Source organism: Cherax quadricarinatus, chromosome 23 (genome assembly GCF_038502225.1).
Source record: "Cherax quadricarinatus isolate ZL_2023a chromosome 23, ASM3850222v1, whole genome shotgun sequence".
Classification (NCBI taxonomy): Eukaryota; Metazoa; Arthropoda; class Malacostraca; order Decapoda; family Parastacidae; genus Cherax; species Cherax quadricarinatus.
In genome coordinates, this window is record NC_091314.1 from 31,870,418 (window position 1) to 31,889,594 (window position 19,177).

General features: G+C 42.9%; 1 protein-coding gene across 3 annotated transcripts in view; it reads left to right on the top strand.

The window, feature by feature from the left end:
* Nucleotides 1–19,177, top strand: part of RfC3 (replication factor C subunit RfC3) — a 244,069-nt gene that overhangs the window by 30,561 nt on the left and 194,331 nt on the right. Inside the window, exon 1 of one of the 3 annotated variants that reach the window (XM_070088054.1) lies at nt 6,850–7,070. The exons of the other annotated variants lie outside the window; for them this stretch is intronic. Coding sequence (XP_069944155.1) covers nt 6,983–7,070 — 88 coding nt within the window. The 5' untranslated portion in view covers nt 6,850–6,982. Of the gene's footprint in view, nt 1–6,849; nt 7,071–19,177 lie in introns of those variants that run through there. 3 annotated transcript variants of the gene reach the window in all.

A 19,177-nucleotide genomic window follows, 5' to 3' on the forward strand; every position in this document is an offset into this window, starting at 1 on the left:
TTCCATCCTTAGCTGATCGCTGTGATGCTCATTGCCTTCGCTATTATGTTCGATCTCATGACCTCTACAATCCTTCCATATATGGGATAGTCACTGATGTTAGTAGACGTTCTTTATTTGTTCGTTGCCCCTGTTTACTCCGTCCCTTTTCTCTCTGCCTACATTCGCTCGTGTCTTCTCTTCAGTTACCACTTCTCTATGTATATGGCTGTTTGTGTCTGTTCTTTCCCACTGCCATGCTCGATAGCCCAACTGCCTACGGTGGCTTCCCGCTCTCTTTTTCTTGACCACTTCTGCTCTCATTCTCATGCCATTGTGGTGTACACTGATGGCTCTAAGTCTTCTGATGGCGTTGGATTTGCAGCAGTGTTTCTGGACAGTGTCGTGTGAGGGCATTTATTACCCTGAGATAGCATTGTTACAGCTGAATTGTATGCCATTCTTGTAGCACTTATCCGTATTGCATCTTATGGTCGTTTCAGACTCCCTTGGTGCTTTACAGGCTATACAGAAATTTGGTACACCTCACCCCCAAGTTTGTATCCAACTTTGGTTATGCCGTATCTCTAGCAAACGCAGAGATATTATTTTTTGTTGGGTCCCTGGTCATGTTGACTTACAGGGCAATGAATAGGCAGACACTGCTGCATGGTCAACAGTACATGACTTCCCAGTTTCATGTAGAGGTGTTCCATTCGCGGACTATTTTGCTGTAATTGCTACCCATCTTCGCACCCATTAACAACAATGTTGGTCTGATCTGCTCCATAACAAACTTATTTCTGTTGAACCGAGTATAGGTTTCTGATTGTCTTCTTGTCATCAGTGTCAAGGTTGGGAGACTACTCTCTCCCATCTTCGCATCGGCCACACTCGTCTTACTCATGGGTATCTCATGGAGAGGTGTCCTGTTCTCTCTGTGAGAATTGCCAGGTTCCAGTATCTGTTACCCACATTCTGTTGGACTGTCCACTCTATCAACGAGCATGCAGAATTTACCTCCAACGTCGTCTCCTCTCTGCTGCCCTTTCTTTACCTTCCCTTCTTGCTGACGGACCCTCCTTTAATCCAGACTCATTGACTTTTTGACAGCAACTGATTTACTACATAAACTTTGATGATGATGTCTCAGGCACTCTCCTCAGTCCTTTCCACCTTAATCTCTAGCTACCCTCTACCCCTGCACTATCCACTGCCTCACTGCACTTCATAACCTAATAATCATCCCTCTCCCTGTAGCTACCCACTACTCCTTCATCCTTCCCTGCCCTGCTGCACTGTATAACCCTTGTGGTTTTGTGCTTCTTTTTGATTATAATAATAATGGGCAATATTAAACCGAGTCACTGCCTTCTAGTCACCCCATGAAAAAGCAAAAATGGATAATTACGAGGGGTGACTAGGTATCAAGAAGTGTTTCCCAGTTGAGGATAGTTGAAAGAATGTTAATTATATTTTTAAATTATATGAAGGAGTTGTCACACTTTCTTTGCTGATAACACACTGTTTTTGGGAAATTTGGAAGATGAAATGTTGGTGGAAGAGAGTGTATAGAAATATAAAAGTTGAAAATGAATATAGAAAAGAACTAGGAATCAAAATTTCACAATTTTACACACAGAATGTTCAAATCTGCACCTGCACCTTTTTTTGAACATCTGAAGCTATGCCACTGAGAGTTGAAGTTATCAGAGCCGTTCCAAGATGCTAGGAATGGATTCTGTCAAGAGAGGTCTTTACCTGACTAATTAATGTATCATGTTAATCAAATCCATACTATGCACCAGCTGTCACATGCTCAGTATAATTAAATGGACCGACCTTACCTGACTGGGCTATAGAGAAAATTATACTCTGGTATAAATCTGTAGTGGAGGGAAGAAGGGGTAGGGGTAGTCCTAGGAAAGTATGGAGGGAGGTGGTAAAAGAGGTTTTGTGCACAAGGGGCTTGGACATACAGCAGGCATGTGTGGACGTGTTAGATAGGAGTGAGTGAAGACGAATGGTTTTTAGGACTTCATGAACTGTTGGGGTGTGAGCAGGGTAATATTTTCTGAAGGGATTCAGGGAAACTGGTTAGCCGGACTTGAGTCCTGGAGGTGGAAAGTGCAGTGCCAGCACTTTAAAGGGGGTGGGGGGGGTTTGGGATATTTACTGTTTGGAGTGACATCTGAACTCTCAAATCTGCATGCCTCTATAAAGATAGTGATTATGCGTGAATGGTGATGAAAGTGTATCTTTTTTTGGGTTGCCCTACCTCAGTGAAAGACGGCCAGCATGTTAATAAAAGAAAAAAAAACTTGCCAGTGTGTAGATTGATTGGTGTATTTTTATGTGGCCTGCTGGAGATGCCAGGCCCATCTCTAGTCCCATAATGCAAGCTGGTAAAAAATACCTGTGTGCTATGGAATTGTGCAGTATCCTAACACTGTTAAAGTACCTTACTGACTTACCTGGAGTACTTCAGTTTACAGGGGCCTTGAGCCAGTCTGGCTTTGTTTATGCTTGAGTGAATACTAACCTGCACTCTCATTCAAACATTTTAAGATTATTTCATTGTGTTTAGTGCTTGTGGGACTGTGAAATAAACTACCATGGGCCCAAAGAAACTTGCTAGTGGTACCCCTGTGGTAAAGAAAGTGAGAAACACCATAGATGTGAAGAAGGAAATAATACAGAAGTGGAATGATGTCCAAATGTTTGTGGAGAAGTACCACCCTGAGCAAGCTGAAACAAGCCATCTTTGCAACAAGTTCAGTGACAGAACTATGTCACATCTTAGGGATATGTTAAAGAGGCACCAGAAACAGAGGACTGTGGACAGTTATTTTGTGAGACAGGGGTCCAGTGACTCAAGCTGGTCCTAGTGGCATTAAAAGACAAAGAAGGGAAGTAACCCCAAAGAGGGCTTTACCTGAAGTCCTCATGGAGGGGGATTCTCCTTTCAAACACTAACCCCAACTCCCTCTCTCCTCCTCCCTATCTTCCAGATGCCATCACCAATCTTAAATAAAAGTAAGTAAAAAATGTTACTTTATATTTATATACATAATTGAATACTGTAGTATTTTTTTTGTGTGTGTAAAACTAATTAATCTCTATAAAATGTATTTTTTTTTTTTGTGAATATTTTTTTTTTCGGAACGGATTAATTGTACAGTGGAACCTTAAGTATCGAACTTTCTTTGGTCCAGAAGGCTGTTCGAGTGCCTTTACCGAATTAATTTATTCCCATGAGGAATAATATAAATTAGGTTAGCCCATTTCAGACCCTCAAAAAATACACTTATAAAAGCACTTACAAAAATACACTTACATAATTGGTTGTGTTGGGAGCAGTTCGATTTTTGAGGTTCCACTGTATTTTCATTATTTCTTATGGGAAATATTGCTTCGATTTTCAGACTTTTCGAATTTAGAACTACACATTACCTGTGGCCATAATGAAGTGTAACTTTGTACACACAAAAAAGAGGTAAACATAAGTTTGTGCGACTGGCTGACTTACTGAATGATTTGATTGAATGAATTGACTGACTTACTGAATGACTTGACTGACCTACTGAATCACTTGACTGACTTACTGAATCACTTGACTGACTTGCTGAATGACTTGACTGACTTACTGAATCACTTGACTGACTTGCTGAATCACTTGACTGACTTATTAAATGACTTGACTGATTTACTGAATGACTTGACTGACTTATTGAATGACTTGACTTACTGAATGATTTGACTGACTTACTGAATGACTTGACTGACTTACTGAATGACTTGAGACTTACTGAATGACTTGACTGAATGACAAAGTTAGACACTCCAGTACAATCATCAACTTCAGTACCAGAACCTCTACCATCCACCTCAGCCCAGTAGGACCACAACATAACTCTCCACTCTCTTCACAATCATCCACAAACACCAGCATCCACAATTTAAGGTAAGAAATACTATTATTTCTGTTACATTTGTAGTCTTAAGCAGTAAAAACAACATAATACATCACAACAATGAACTACAGTTACATATTCACTTTTATTTTTGTAAGATGTGGAGCCCTAAAAAAAAGTTGTTTGGCTTTTTTGGGGCTCTCAGGAACGTAACCTTATTTTTCCCATAAGTTTTTCAGTTCATTTAACACGGTGTTTTACATAACAGTGTTTTCAGGAACGTAACTACTGTGTTAACCCTTAACCCTTAAACTGTCCAAACAGATCTACGTTCACATGCGTAGTGCTCCAAAAGTAGATCTAGGTCTTTTTTACATATTTTCAAATATAAAAAAAAAAAAAAAAGTAGATCAAAGTTGTTCCTACACGTTTTCAAAGGTAAAAAACAAAAAATCTACTTTTTTTACATACTTTCAAATGTTGAAAAAACGTAGATCTACGTTTGGACAGTTTAAGGGTTAAACGGTCCAAACGTATATATACGTTTTTACCGCTAGTGCCCCAAACGTATATATACACTTTATTTTTCCTGCCTTCAAATTTGGCACGATTGGCCTGAGATGCCTTGTCAGCATAGAATGGGTTCTAACACTCAGTGTGTGTGGTATTAAAAAAATCTAGGACCACTTAGTACCTTGTGGGAGCACCAGTTCAAATGAGCACCAGCTAGAGCAAACAGTGCAGCAAACACCTGGGATTCACTGATGTCATGTAGTATTAACACTCCCATTTTAAGAGGAAAGTGATTTTTGACCCTGAGTTTAGTGGCTTTAAGGTGGATGTGGCCACAAGTGGTTGAGGAAATATAAAAAACCTCGATAATAACACATGTGCAATACTTGTGCAACACCCTTTCAGAATATCTTATAACCTATGCCCTAGGTAAAGAGAAACAATTCTGGCTGGCTGCCTGGCTGGCTGACTGACTGGCTGATTGGCTGGCTAGCTGGCTGGCCAGCTTCGTGGCAGCCAGCTGTGTGGCAGCCAGCTGTATGGCAGCCAGCTGTGTGGCAGCCAGCTGTGTGGCTGGTCAGCTGCTGGTGGCCTGGCTCTATCTCCGTTTGTCTGTCTGTATCTATGTCTATCTATGTCTCTATCTGTCTCTGTCTATCTCTTTCTACCTGTCTGTCTATCTCTGTCTCACAGGTACACATAAATACAAGTATAGATAGTGTAAATTACCTAGGATAACCCAAAAAATCCAGACAAAGTGCTATACTCTGCTTGAAGATATGAGTAAACATGATGATGCAGTCTTGTGGCTCTCTGAGACAGAGCTAGATGGATAGACAGATAGACAGGGAGCTTGACAGACAAATAGACAGACATGTTTGTGTACCAGCGAAAACAGAGCAGGCACCCTTGTGAATGCTCATCAAACTTCAGCTCTTATCAAATGTTATCTCATCTTATCACGTCACTGTCAGGGGTGGACTTTGTTTTTCATGCTTCAAGGGAACTTATTATTGCCTATTATTATTCTCCTCCCTCCCTCCCCTCCCCTCCCCTCCCCTCCCTCCCTCCCTCCCTCCCTCCCTCCCTCCCTCCTTCCCCTCCCCTCCCCTCCCCTCCCTCCCTCCCCTCCCCTCCCCTCCCCTCCCCTCCCCTCCATCCCTCCCCTCCCCTCCCCTTCCCTCCCCTCCCTTCCCTCCCCTCCCCTCCCCTCCTCTCCCCTCCCTCCCTCCCCTCCCCTCCCCTCCTCTCCCTCCCTTCCCTCCCCTCCTCTCCCTCCCTTCCCTCCCCTCCTCTCCCTCCCCTCCATCCCCTCCCCTCCATCCCCTCCCCTCCATCCCCTCCCCTCCATCCCCTCCCCTCCATCCCCTCCCCTCCATCCCCTCCCTTCCCCTCCCTTCCCTTCCCTCCCCTTCCCTCCCCTCCCCTCCCCTCCCCTCCCTCCCTCCCTCCCTCCCTCTACTATACTATACTACACTACTACTACTACTGTATTACCACTACTACTACTACTACTACTACTACTACTACTACTACTACTACTACTTCTTCCTTCACAACATATCCAAAACATTGCTGGGACCTATAAATACTTTGTATATATTCCAAGACAATAGTAAATGACCACGTCAGGTGTAAATGTCCACCTGTCAGTGTGTTTGTGACAATTTGAGAACAATTTCAGTACCTAATATTAGTGTCAGAACAAAGATTGGTTATGAAATGACAAGAACTACTATAAATTGTAATTATCAGAACATAAAAATTATATAAAATTTTTTTTTAGAAAAATGTGCTCTTTTTTTTCAGTAAAAACTATTTTTTTATTTTTCAAAATATTCTGGGCACTGGGGTAGTGTACGTATATATACACGTTTGGACCATTTACGGATTAAGTAACGGTCTACTGTATGTACAGTCACCAGACTTGTTCCTGGAACTGCTGCAGTCTGTGGAAATCTTTGAAACAAGGTATCATGCACAGTGGTATCTTACATTCTTCGCACATAAACTGAGTGTCTCTGCATCTTTGTTGCTGCCGTTTTGTTTGTACACAGACAACTTGTCTCTTCTGAGCCCATTTCTTCTTAGTTGCAGGAAGCCATATTAGGAAGTGATCACCTTCCCGCCTCAAACGCTTGGGTAATTCCTAATCAATTCGTGGATGGTTGTGTATATCAGGTGTTGTTACCTTATACAAAATTATTAGTTGTCTGACGACAGATAAGCAAAAGTCACCATACAGTGGTCTGTTACCGGTATTTATTTTGTACATATTATATGCATTGAGGATTGAACTGTCGATGAGATGGAAGAAAAGTTTCATGTACCACTTGTGACTTACAAACACAATCGACAAAGCCAATCTACATGTCACATTTGTCAACCAAACGCATGTTTTGTGTATAATCAATCACTGTTGCTGGTTTTTGAATATGCTCATTAGTCACTCTATCCACCTTGCTACTGTCTTTAATTTTGTTATGGTGAATGGATGTTAACAGTGTGATATCTCGTTTGTCATGCCATTGTAATCCCATGATGTCATTGGCAGTAAACACCTGCACCTCACCAGCATGAGTGCCTACATTGAACCTGGGCATATGTTTACGATTAGAACGCACTGTGCCACACACATCTGTCATGTTCACTCGCAAGAAATCAGTGAGTAAGGGGCTTGTGTACCAGTTATCAGTATATAATGTATGCCCCTTACCAAGATATGGTGCCATCATTGTTCTCACTACGTCACCTGAGATACCCAATAACATCCTGATATCTTTCAATGTTTTACTTCCCGTGTATACAGTTATGTCCAGTACCAGGCAACTCTCACAGTCACAGAGTACAAAGAGTTTTATACCAAAGCATTTCCTCTTGCTTGGTATGTACTGCTCGAACGACAATCTGCCTTTGAACAAAATCAAAGACTCGTCAAATACAAGATTTTTGAATAATAAAAGTACATGTTGAACTTTTGTTTCAGATGCATAAAAACATTTCTAATCTTGTAAAACCTGTCACTTCTGTCAGGCCTGGTTTTGTCAGAGAAGTGCAACATACATAACAATAAAATAAATCTGTTCACTTGGATGATTTCACTGAAGGCCGGGGTAGAAATTAGCTGATCTGTGGACCAGTATGATTTTATATTATGCTTATAGACATGAGGCATGAGCATTATTGTTGCAAAAAACAAATAAATTTTAGCCACATTTGTCTCTCTCCACCGGTGTAGTCTTGACTGTGGTGATATGATTGTATTTGCCATGGTGTACTCAAAATACTTGTTACTTTCCCTGACAATATTTTCCATCAAGGGCTGGTCAAAGAATAGTTCAAAGAATTCCAGTTCATTTGCATTGTTTCCAAGGGAACAAGTTGGCAGGAGTCCACTTTGAGAGTCATCAAACTGATGTGGGATTGTGAACAAAATTGGGATTTTGCTGCCAATCCAGGATGCGGTCTGCTGGTGGATACTGGACATCATAAGCTGGTTGTAGATGTGGTTGTGGTGTGGGGGTGGATGACGTTCTGCTTTGTCCTGAATCTGATGAGTCGGGTGTGGCTCCCAGCCTGGGCTGGTGCGTCATGCTGTGTGCTTGTGGCACCACCACCGCCACTATCACCAACGTTACCACCACCTACTGATGCCTATGCTCTATCCATACCAAGTGTAGCCACATCATCCTCACTTTCACTGTCTATTCCAAGTGTAGGGCCATGGGATGTACTCCAGGATGTACTCTGGGATGTGCTCTGTCCCCTTGGAATTGCACGTGGTACACTACCTGAGCACATGCGGTGGCATATATACTGATGCTTCACTGGTGAATATGATTCATCACTATCACTACAGTGGACCCCCGCATAGCGACTTTAATCTGTGCAAGAGGGCTGATTGTTATGCGAAATGGTCGGTATGCGAATGAATTTTCCCCATAAGAAATAATGGAAATCAAATTAATCCGTGCAAGACACCCAAAAGTATGAAAAAAAAAATTTTACCACATGAAATATACATTTTCCTACACACAAAGAGAAGGATACATGCACAATAGGAGAGTAGTACATGCATAATATATATTGTGCATGTACTACTCTACTAAATGAAGAATAAATGACACTTACCTTTATTGAAGATGCAGCAATGACTGATGAGAGACTGTGTCCTGGGAGTGCCTTTTCCTCCTGAGTACTGTAGGTCCTGTTTGGCATTTTCTTCCAGAACAGGCCTTATCACACTGTGTATGCCACTACGATTCTTAAATCTCTCAAACCAACCTTTGCTGGCTTTAAATTCACCAATATGAGCACTAGTTCCAGGCATTTTTCCCTGTTCACCTGGGTGTTAGTCGACTGGTGTGGGTTGCATCCTGGGAGACAAGATTAAGGACCCCAATGGAAATAAGTTAGACAGTCTTCGATGACACTGACTTTTTTGGGTTATCCTGGGTGGCAAATCCTCTGGGGTTAATTGTTTCTTGGTATTCTCAATAAGCCACACCAACAACGGTGCTACAGCAGCAGCAGCAGCTGACGGTGGTACAACAGCAGCAGACGATGCTACAGCAGCAACAGACGATGCTACAGCAGCAGCAGACGATGCTACAGCAGCAACAGACGATGCTACAGCAGCAACAGACGATGCTACAGCAGCAACAGACGATGCTACAGCAGCAACAGACGATGCTACAGCAGCAGCAGACGATGCTACAGCAGCAACAGACGATGCTACAGCAGCAGCAGACGATGCTACAGCAGCAGCAGACGATGCTACAGCAGCAGCAGATGATGCTACAGCAGCAGCAGACGATGCTACAGCAGCAGCAGACAATGCTACAGCAGCAGCAGACGGTACTACAGCAGCAGCAGCAGCTGACGGTGGTACAACAGCAGCAGCAGCTGACAGTGCAGCAGCAGCTGACAGTGCAGCAGCAGCTGACGGTGGTACAGCAGCAGCAGCAGCTGTACCACCAATAGTAGCGATGATTGATTGGGGTTTATTATACAACCTGGCCAGCTCGGAGACACGCACTCCACTTTCATACTTATCAATGATCTTTTTCTTCATCTCTATAGTAATTCTCACCCTTATTGCTGTAGGGTTGGCACTAGAAGCTTTCTTGGGGCCCATGGTCACTTATTTTCCAGAAAAAATCACCAAAAACACTGTAATAATACGAAATGTTCCGATTGTATGCTTGGATGTTACAGCGGAGGCTGGCTGGTAAACAATGCCACCGGCTGAACATGTGAGTGTGGCTCAGGCCGCACATTGGACGCGTCTCGGACGAAGAGCGGTGAGCGGGTTTTTGGGCGGTATGCGAGGCAAAATTTTTGCGAAAAAAGCGAGCGGTATGAGGATTGTACGGTATGCGATGCGTGTGGTATGCGATGCGTGTGGTATGCGGGGGTCCACTGTACTTGATTGGTCATCAAGAGCAATAAAATCAAAGTCCACATCACTATCATCACCATTACTCAGTCCGAGGCCTGGCCATGCAAAAATATTAATTTTCTCCTGTGATGAGGAACAACTGAACGTGATTGAGACACACCAGCACCCTAAGTGGAAGGTTGAGGGTCTTCAGGATTTTCGGCACGATTTTCGATATCCTGATCATTGCTTTCGGTCACAAATTGATCAGAACCATAGAATTCCTCTTCAGATCCACTTCCATCACTGTCAGAACTATCATTTAGGAAGAGGAGAGCCCCAGTTTGCCTTGGAGTGAGAGCTGTCTTGCCGCAAAATATGGTGGACAAAGCATACTGAGGCGGCATTCCCACAATGCCATGTGGGCGCCCGGATTTTTTGTTTACTGCGCACACTGACCATGCAGACCCATTCCCTTCAATGTAGGCCTACCAGCCTTCTCGTGCTAAAGTTAAGGCCGCTAGAATTTTGGCGTAGTTCTACAGTTTGGATTCACGCTTCAAAACCCTAGAACTGTGGCATGGACCCTAAAAGGGTTAATACACCATCCCACTTGTTAATGGTTCCCATGCCTAAAATGGGAAAACACCAATTTTTCCACAGATTCAGTAATTTTGGTCATAGGGCATCTGCATATCCTAAGTGTTCATAGAATCTGGTCCTTGTTATCACACACAAGTGTTGAAAATTTGAATTTGATTGGATGAAGAGTTCTCAAGTTTTGAGCAAAAAAAAAAAAAAAGTTGGAAGAAGAAAAAAATTAAAGTGATTATGACATCAAATATGCAGACACTGCTTGTTCTGTCATTTTTGCTAATTAATCTTGGTTATAGTACAGTACTTTGAGTAATCAAGCGTATTGTTAAACACATGGTGAATAATTTAATTTATTCATAGAGATGTATAACACCTTTAGCCCTTTGAGGGTCCAGACCCTCAATCTGAAAATTCCCCACAGGGTTCAAGAATTTAAAAAAAAAAAATTATTTTTATGAAATGGTAGAGAATCTTTTTCCAACGGTAATAAAACAAAAAGTAAGAAATTTGATCAAAAACTGACGAAATTATATTCTTGCGAATTTTGCCGTGCCAATGATATTTATGCATCGGTGATTTTGCCCACTTTAAGTCCTATTTTTAGCCAATTACATTGTTCCATTAGATCAAATTCTTAACTATTTTGCTAATATGTGTTCCATTTTACCTATTGAGCATAAAAAATCGCCCAGTCAACTACAGCCTCTCACTTAATGATGGAGTTCCGTTCCTAAGACCATGTCGTTAAACGAATTCATGGCTAAGTGAGTAGCATACTACTGTATAATGGTAGTGGGTTTGTGTCAACTGTCTTTGATATTGTTTTAATGTCACCTTTGTACGATTTATAACATTTCTGGTATATTTTTAAATGTTTATACAGTAGTGTACTGTACATGTATATTGAAAAGCAGAATAGAGGAAATCAGCTCTAATATACATTATTTAGGTATAAATACTGGTTAGAGAGCCCATCGTAAGTCCTAGGCGTCGGTAAATGAGTACTGTGTTGCTAAATGATGAAAGGCTATATTTCAACTACCCAATTAAGTGATCGGAAATTGGTAATTTGGCCAGTTTCTCACTAAGTTCAAAATACAGTGGAACCTCTACTTATGAGTGCATCCACGTGTGAGTTTTTCCAGATGCGAGTAGTCGCATATTACATGAATTGTGATTGATAAATAAGCTGTACAGTTGATATTAGGGAAATTATTGAAGTATTTTCGCATGCCTGGAATTCCACTGGAACGAATTGATTCCATTTCAATTAATTTAACCCTTTGACTGTCGCAACCCCCAATCCTGAGGTGTCTCCTGGTGTCGCAAAATTTAAAAAAAAAAATTATTTTTTCTTATGAAATGATAGAGAATCTTTTTCCCGATTGTAATGACACCAAAAAAACGAAATTTGATAGAAAACTGACAATTATGCTTTTGCGAAGTTAGCGACCTCGGCGCTGTTTACAAATCGGCGATTTCGCCCACTTTGAGCCCTATTTTCGGCTAATTTCATTGTTCCAGTCGCCCAAACTCATAGCTATTTCTTTAGAACTCCATTTTTTCTATTGATTGAGTACAAGAAACTGCCCATTTACCGATTTCAACTACCTAATAATGTCAGAAATTTGCAATTTGGCCAATTTCACGAAAACTAAAAAATATGACAATTTCAAAATAAGGTCCAGAATGAACAATGCAGACATTCCTGGCTCTAAAATAACATTTTCTTTGCTCATCAGTCATGTCTCCAGGCTCCTCTGATATTACTCTTGCTTTCTATTTTGAATTTTTATTCAAACAAAAAAGAGAAGACTTACTATTATGCAGACTACTGCAGTACTGTAATAATTGTATAAATAACATCAACTCATTCATGACTGCATATTAGAATGGCTAGTTGGACATTTATTGGACAATGACATCATTTGTTTACTTTTGAACATTGGCAAAAATCTAACATTTTCCCTACTTTGAGCTCCATTTATAAGTTCTTTTTATAGTAAAATCAATCAAAATCACCTCTATTTCTATAATATGTTTTCCATTCTATCAAATGAGACCAAGAAAATGAGAATACAACCATAAATACTATACGAAAATAGACCACAAAGTCGGCATTTTAATTAAAAAATAACGGTCGGAGTTTTTTTTTCTCATTATGCACTGCATGCTGCAGGATTTTTTTAATATGGTGCACACTGATCACACAGACCCATTCTCTCACATGTGGGCCTACCAGCTTTCTCCTGCTTGATTTGAAGCCGCTAGAATTTATGAGCATATATACGTCAAACACGGTACCTCGTAAGATGTATATATACGGCCGCGACAGTCAAAGGGTTAAATGAGGAAAATTGACTCTGTAAACGAGCAAATCCAGATGCGAGCAAGGTCATGGACTGGATTAAACTCATAAGTAGAGGTTCCACTGTATTCCAGTTCCCAGAGAGGGTCCAGAATAAATAGTGCAGGCATTCCTGGCACTAAAATAACATTTCCTCTGTTTATTAGTTACATTTCCAGGCTTTACAGATGAATTCTATTTTGATTTTTTATTCACATAAAGAATTTTTATTCACACCAAAAAATAGAAGATTTACTGTTTTGCAGTATTGTAATACATAATTGTATAAATAATATCAGCACATTTGTGAATGCACATTAGACCCACCAGCTGACATGTATTGGACGTGTGATATGATTTGTTTACTCTTGAACATCGGCCAAAATCGAACATTTCTGCTACTTTGAGCTTAATTTCTAGACATTTTCTGTACTAAAGCCAATCAAAATCATCTCTATTTTTGTAATATTCCTCCATTCTATCAAATAAGACCAAGAAATCGCAAATACAACTGTAAAAACCATAGGAAAATACACTGCAAAGCCGCTGTTTTAATCCAAAAATACAGTCGCAGTTTTTTTCTCATTATGTACTATGTGCTGCAGGATTTGTTTTATATGGTGCATACTTACCACAGAGATGCATTCTCTCATATCTAGGCCCAGATTTACTGCTCACAGCTTACCTGAGTGAGCTGAGCTCATGACGTAGTGCTATGGCACTGACCCTAGCTTCAAAGCCATAGAACTATGGGACAGACCCTCAAAGGGCTAACAACTTTGCTTAATATGTATTTTAAACTGAATAATTGTACAGGTGGGCCCATTTTACAGCGTTTTGCTACTGCACCGGTTTTCAGTTATACCCATTCTTCATTTATTGACTTCTTACAATAAATATATTAATATATTCACCACTCACTATAAGCTAAGGATGAAAATATTTTAAAGTGAGTAATGATTGTACTGTATATGCATTTTTTAGGCCTAGCTCTATTGCTCACTTAACTCTCACTGTCAGTGTCATATTAGTATGGCTTACAAACCAGTGTTCGTGCCATATTAATATGCCAAAATTCTAGTGGCTTCAAATCTAGTGGGAGAAAGCTGGTATACCTACATATGAGAGAATGGGTCTGCATGGTCAGTGTGCACAGTATAAAAAAAAATCCTGCAGCACACAGTGCTGAGAGAAAGAAAAACTCTGACTGTGTTTTTGGTTTAACCCTGTAAGGATTGGTGCCGTACTAGTACGGATTACGCGCCAGGGTTGGTGTCGTACTAGTACACGTAAATTCTAGTGTCTTCAAATTGAGCGGGAGAGAGCTGGTAGGCCTATATGTGATAGAATGGGTCTACGTGGTAAGTGTGTGCAGTAGGAAAAGCCCGCATTGCATTGTGAGAGTGGTAATTCAGTGTGCCTTTGTCACCAAGCCAAGCATAAGGAATACCTCACTCTCCCACAGTGTGGGTGGTGGAGAAAGTCAATAAGGGAGGAGACAGTGGGGATAGTAGGGAAGGGAGCGTGGGTTTGTGTAAGCAACATGGCTGGCTGGCTGGTCAGGTGGCTGGCTGGCTGGTCAGATGGCTGGCTGGCTGGTCAGATGGCTGGCTGGCTGGTCAGATGGCTGGCTGGCTGGTCAGATGGCTGGCTGGCTGGTCAAGTGGCTGGCTGGCTGGTCAGGTGGCTGGCTGGCTGGCCAGGTGGCTGGTTGGCTGGTCAGGTGGCTGGCTGGTTGGCCAGGTGGCTAGTTGGCTGGTCTGGTGGCTGTCTGGTCTGGTGGCTGGCTGGTCTGGTGGCTGGCTGGTCAGGTGGCTGGCTGGATGGCTGACTGGTCAGGTGACTGGCTGGATGGCTGGCTGGTCAGGTGGCTGGCTGGATGGCTGACTGGTCAGGTGGCTGGCTGGATGGCTGACTGGTCAGGTGGATGGCTGACTGGTCAGGTGACTGGCTGGATGGCTGGCTGGTCTGGTGGCTCGATGGCTGGCTGGTCAGGTGGCTTGATGGCTGGCTGGTCAGGTGGCTCAAAGGGTCTCTCTCTCTCTCTGTCTCCTCTTTCTCCTCTCTCTTCTCTCTATTCCCTCTCTTCTCTCTCTTTATTCCCTCTCTTCTCTCTCTCCTCATAAGAACATAAGAAAGAAGGAACACTGCAACAGGCCTACTGGCCTATGCGAGGCAGGACCAATTCTCCCACCAGCTTAAGCCAATGTCTTGACCTAGTGAGGCCAGACACGTCACTTAAGGGAGGAGCACGGCATCTGATCTAGTAGCACAAACTAGTCAGGTCCAACTCAAACCCAGACAAAGTCATTCAGCCACCCAGCTGCTGACCAGTCAGCCGGCCAGCCAGTCGGCTAGCCATCCAGCTGGCCACCCAGCCTGCCGAACACATATTACACATGTTCCAGAATTGTTTCTCTTTACTTAGGGTATAGGTTATAGGACATTCTGGCAGGATGACACTACCAGTCGTATTAAAATTGAAAGGAAGTTGCACATGGGTTATTATCGAGGCTTTTGATATTTCCTCGACCACTTGTTGCTATATCCATCTCAAAGCTACTAAACTCTGGGCCAACATCACTTTCCTCTTAAAAGGGGAGTGTTAATACGACATGACATTAGTGAATCCCTGGTGTTTGCCATGCTGTTTGCTCTAGCTGGTGCTCAATTGAACTGGTGCTCCACAAGATACAAAGTGGTCCCAGATTTTTTTAATACTGCACACACCAAGTGTTAAGACCCATTCTATACTAACCAGGCATCTCAGGTCAATTGTGCCAAATTTGGAGGCAGAAAAATAAAACGTTGATCTACGTTTGGAGCATTAGCGGTAACAACATAGATCTACATTTGGACAGTTAACCCTTTCAAGATTGGTGCCATACTAGTACGGCTTGCACGCCAGGGCCAGACCCGTACCAGCACGCATAAATCCTATCTCCCTCAAATCTAGCGAGAGAAAGCTGGCAGACCCACATATGAAAGAATGGGTCAGTGTGAGCAGTATCTCTCTCCTCTCTCTCTCCTCTTTCTCTCTCTCCTCTCTCTCTCCTCTCTCTCTCCTCTCTCTCTCCTCTCTCTCTCCTCTCTCTCTCCTCTCTCTCTCCTCTCTCTCTCCTCTCTCTCTCCTCTCTCTCCTCTCTCTCTCCTCTCTCTCTCCTCTCTCTCTCCTCTCTCTCTCTCCTCTCTCTCTCCTTTCTCTCTCCTCTCTCTCTCCTCTCTCTCTCCTCTCTCTCTCCTCTCTCTCTCCTCTCTCTCTCCTCTCTCTCTCTCTCTCTCTCTCTCTCTCTCTCTCTCTCTCTCTCTCTCTCTCTCTCTCTCTCTCTCTCTCTCTCTCTCTCTTTTTTTTTTTTTTTTTTTTACACAGGGTTTGACAAGGTTAAGGATCCCTAGCTTTATTGACAGCTATTTACAGGTTAAGGATTCCTAACTTTATTGGCAAGCTAAGAGCTGTTACCTACATCAGCTCATTTGAAAGCATTTTTATTGTTATGAGACATACAAGTAGGAAACAGGATGAAGTTGGAGCCATCTGTGGGCCAGCATTATCATTTGATCAACTGACTTTATCTCGTTGACATCATTATCCTGTACGAATGTGTTCCACACTCGAGTCATCCTGGGTATGTATGATCTCAGATAGAGTGATGTTCTGGAGAAGGGTACAGCCAGAGTGAAGTTGCTGCTTTCTGCCCGTCTTGTGGCATAAAAGCTTGTTTCACGCTGTCCTCGAAGTGGATCCAAGTGTGGTATTTTGACAATATTGGCCTTGTACATAACAGTAAGGCCACCCACATCCTTCCTATGTTGAAGGCTCTGCTGAAATGACAGATCTATCCAGGATGGGTCCAGGCGAGAGATGAGACGTCTTGCTCTGTTCTCTACTCTGTCAAGCAGTCGCAGATGAGAGGGGGGGCAGGCAAACCAAGAAAGTGGAGCATACTCAAGGTGCGAGCGTACTTGTGCCTCGTACAGGATCTTGCAACCCCTACTGTCAAGCAGATGGGAGATACGGCAAAGTGCTGTAAGCTTCCTGGCTGCCTTGTTTGCAAGATTTACAACATGGTTCTTCATGGTTAGTTTGGAGTCAAATTTCACCCCAAGGATATCAACTTCTTCTCCAGGTGCCAACATCCTCCCATTCATCCTTACTACTGCACCAGCATTACCATCATGGTGCCTAGAGACGATCATCATTTGCGTTTTCTCAGGTGCAAATGTTACTTGCCATCTATTTCCCCAAGCTGATATAGCTCTCAGCTGGTGATTGATGTAGCTTAGAGCAGCTGGCATTTCTTCTCTTGGATAAGTGAATGTCAGTGTACAGTCGTCTGCATATGCATGTGATTCTGGGATGAGATGAAGAAGGTCATTGAAGTAGACATTCCATAACAATGGACCCAGCACGCTTCCTTGTGGAACACTTGCCCCAATAGGATGTCTTGCTGATTCCGTTCCATTGAGAACTACACTTAGAGATCTACCATGAAGGTAATCACTGAGGAGACATAGCATAGAGCCTGCAATTCCCAGTGCTTGAAGTTTTGCTAAGAGGCCCTGGTGCCACACCCGGTCGAAAGCGCCAGCAATGTCCAGTGCTACCACACAGCTGACTTTGGATTCATCCAGTGACTGGTGCCACTTAGTGGAGAGGTTTAACAACAGATCAGCAGCAGAGTAACCTTTCCTGAAGCCATATTGACGATCACAAAGTAGTGAGTGGTAGTCAAAAAACTCTGTCATTTGTCTTGAGATTATTGTCTCAAGGATCTTACCGGTGATTGACAGGAGTGACACTGGTCTGTATTTGCTGATTTCTGCTCTGCTCTTCTTTTTGTGAACAGGGACTACATTTGCCTCTTTCCACAGAGAGAGCCATTTACACTGTACTAGGCAGTGCTGAAAGATGCAAGTTAGAGGTACTGCTAGCTGGTCTGCACATTTCAGCAATCTTGGGCTCAACTTGTCTGGGCCCACAGCCTTTTCTTGGTCAAGTGATTTAAGAAGGAAATGCACCTCCTCCTGCCTTATTGTCACCACTGACAGTTTTGACACAGTTCTTGCAGCTAGCCAAGGAGGGTCCCTTGCTGGATCAGGAACTTGCATTTTGGTAGCAAAGTGTTTGGCAAAGAGGTCCATCCTGTTGATTTAGAGGTGGAATGAGTTCATCAGGCAGATAACCTTGTCTGTCCTTGACCAGAGACCACCAGGTTTTGGAGCCTACCCTACCTGATGCTAGCTTTCTTTTCGTGTCCACCTCCCATTTAACAATGGCCCACTTTTGAATGTCACCCATATGCCTACAGGCTTGCCTGTGCAAGTTCCTGTTATAGGTGGTAGGATGTCTTACACCTTCGCCATGCTTTGTACTTAGCAGCAGCAGCAGCCTCTCTACAATGAAAGCCAAACCAAGGCTGATCTGTAGGCTTCGTCACGTTGCCGGTGAGGAATGTGTTCTTGTTGTAGATTAAGGATGTGTCCAGTGAAGGCTTTCACTTGGTTGTCAACATCCCCTTGGATGCATTCCATTCGGTGGTGGCGAGCTCAGAGCAAAGGGCTGGCCAATTACCTCTTTCCCATAGCCAGGTTGTGCGTGTGGACCCCTCACCTCGTTCTGTTGGGATCTTAAGTGTCATAAAAACAGCCTTGTGGTCAGATGATCCAACATAGCCGAGGGGTTGACAAGTGACTATACCTTCTGCCAGATCACTCACTACTGGGTCAAGGGAGGAGCCAGAGATGTGAGTAGGGAAATCAACAAAGTTTCTCATGTCAAATACTGCAAGAAGGTCATCAAAGTCCCTCTGTATAAGGTGTCTGTTGAGGTCACCAACAATTATGATATGTTGACAGTTGTGTTGTAGCAGAAGGGAGTCAATATTTTCCATTAGGAAGTTGATGGGGTCTGCATGTTGCCACTGAGGTCTGTACATTGCACATGCTAGTACAGAGGTACTAGTGTTTATGCAGAGCTTGAAGAACATCATTTCAAGATGAGTAGGGGTGGCAACATCAATGTGCTGGGCATGAACACTTTTAGAGAAGCACATAACAACACCTCCTCCTTGCCCTTGCCCTTCTCGTCTCATCCATGAGGTGTAGCCAGCAGTTCTTGCAAAATTTTCTGGAGTCCTGTCATCCAAAAATGTTTCAACAACAGCTATCATGTCGGGATGTCGAGTGTTCACAAAACTATGTGTGAGCTCTCCAACATTAGTAATGAAACCTCTAATGTTGGCCGACAGGATGCTGATAGACTGGCTCCTCATAATGTGGTCAGCTTGAGGTGGTGGGTAAAGCATGTAAGGTGTCTGCCCTTGAGATAGGTAGGGTACTGAGGCAGCTGTAGGGATGTAGGTCTGTGATCTTGTATAAGGCACAATACCACCTGCTGGGCTGAGATAGGAGTAGCTGAGTGGGTGACGTGTGAGAGTGTTCACCAAT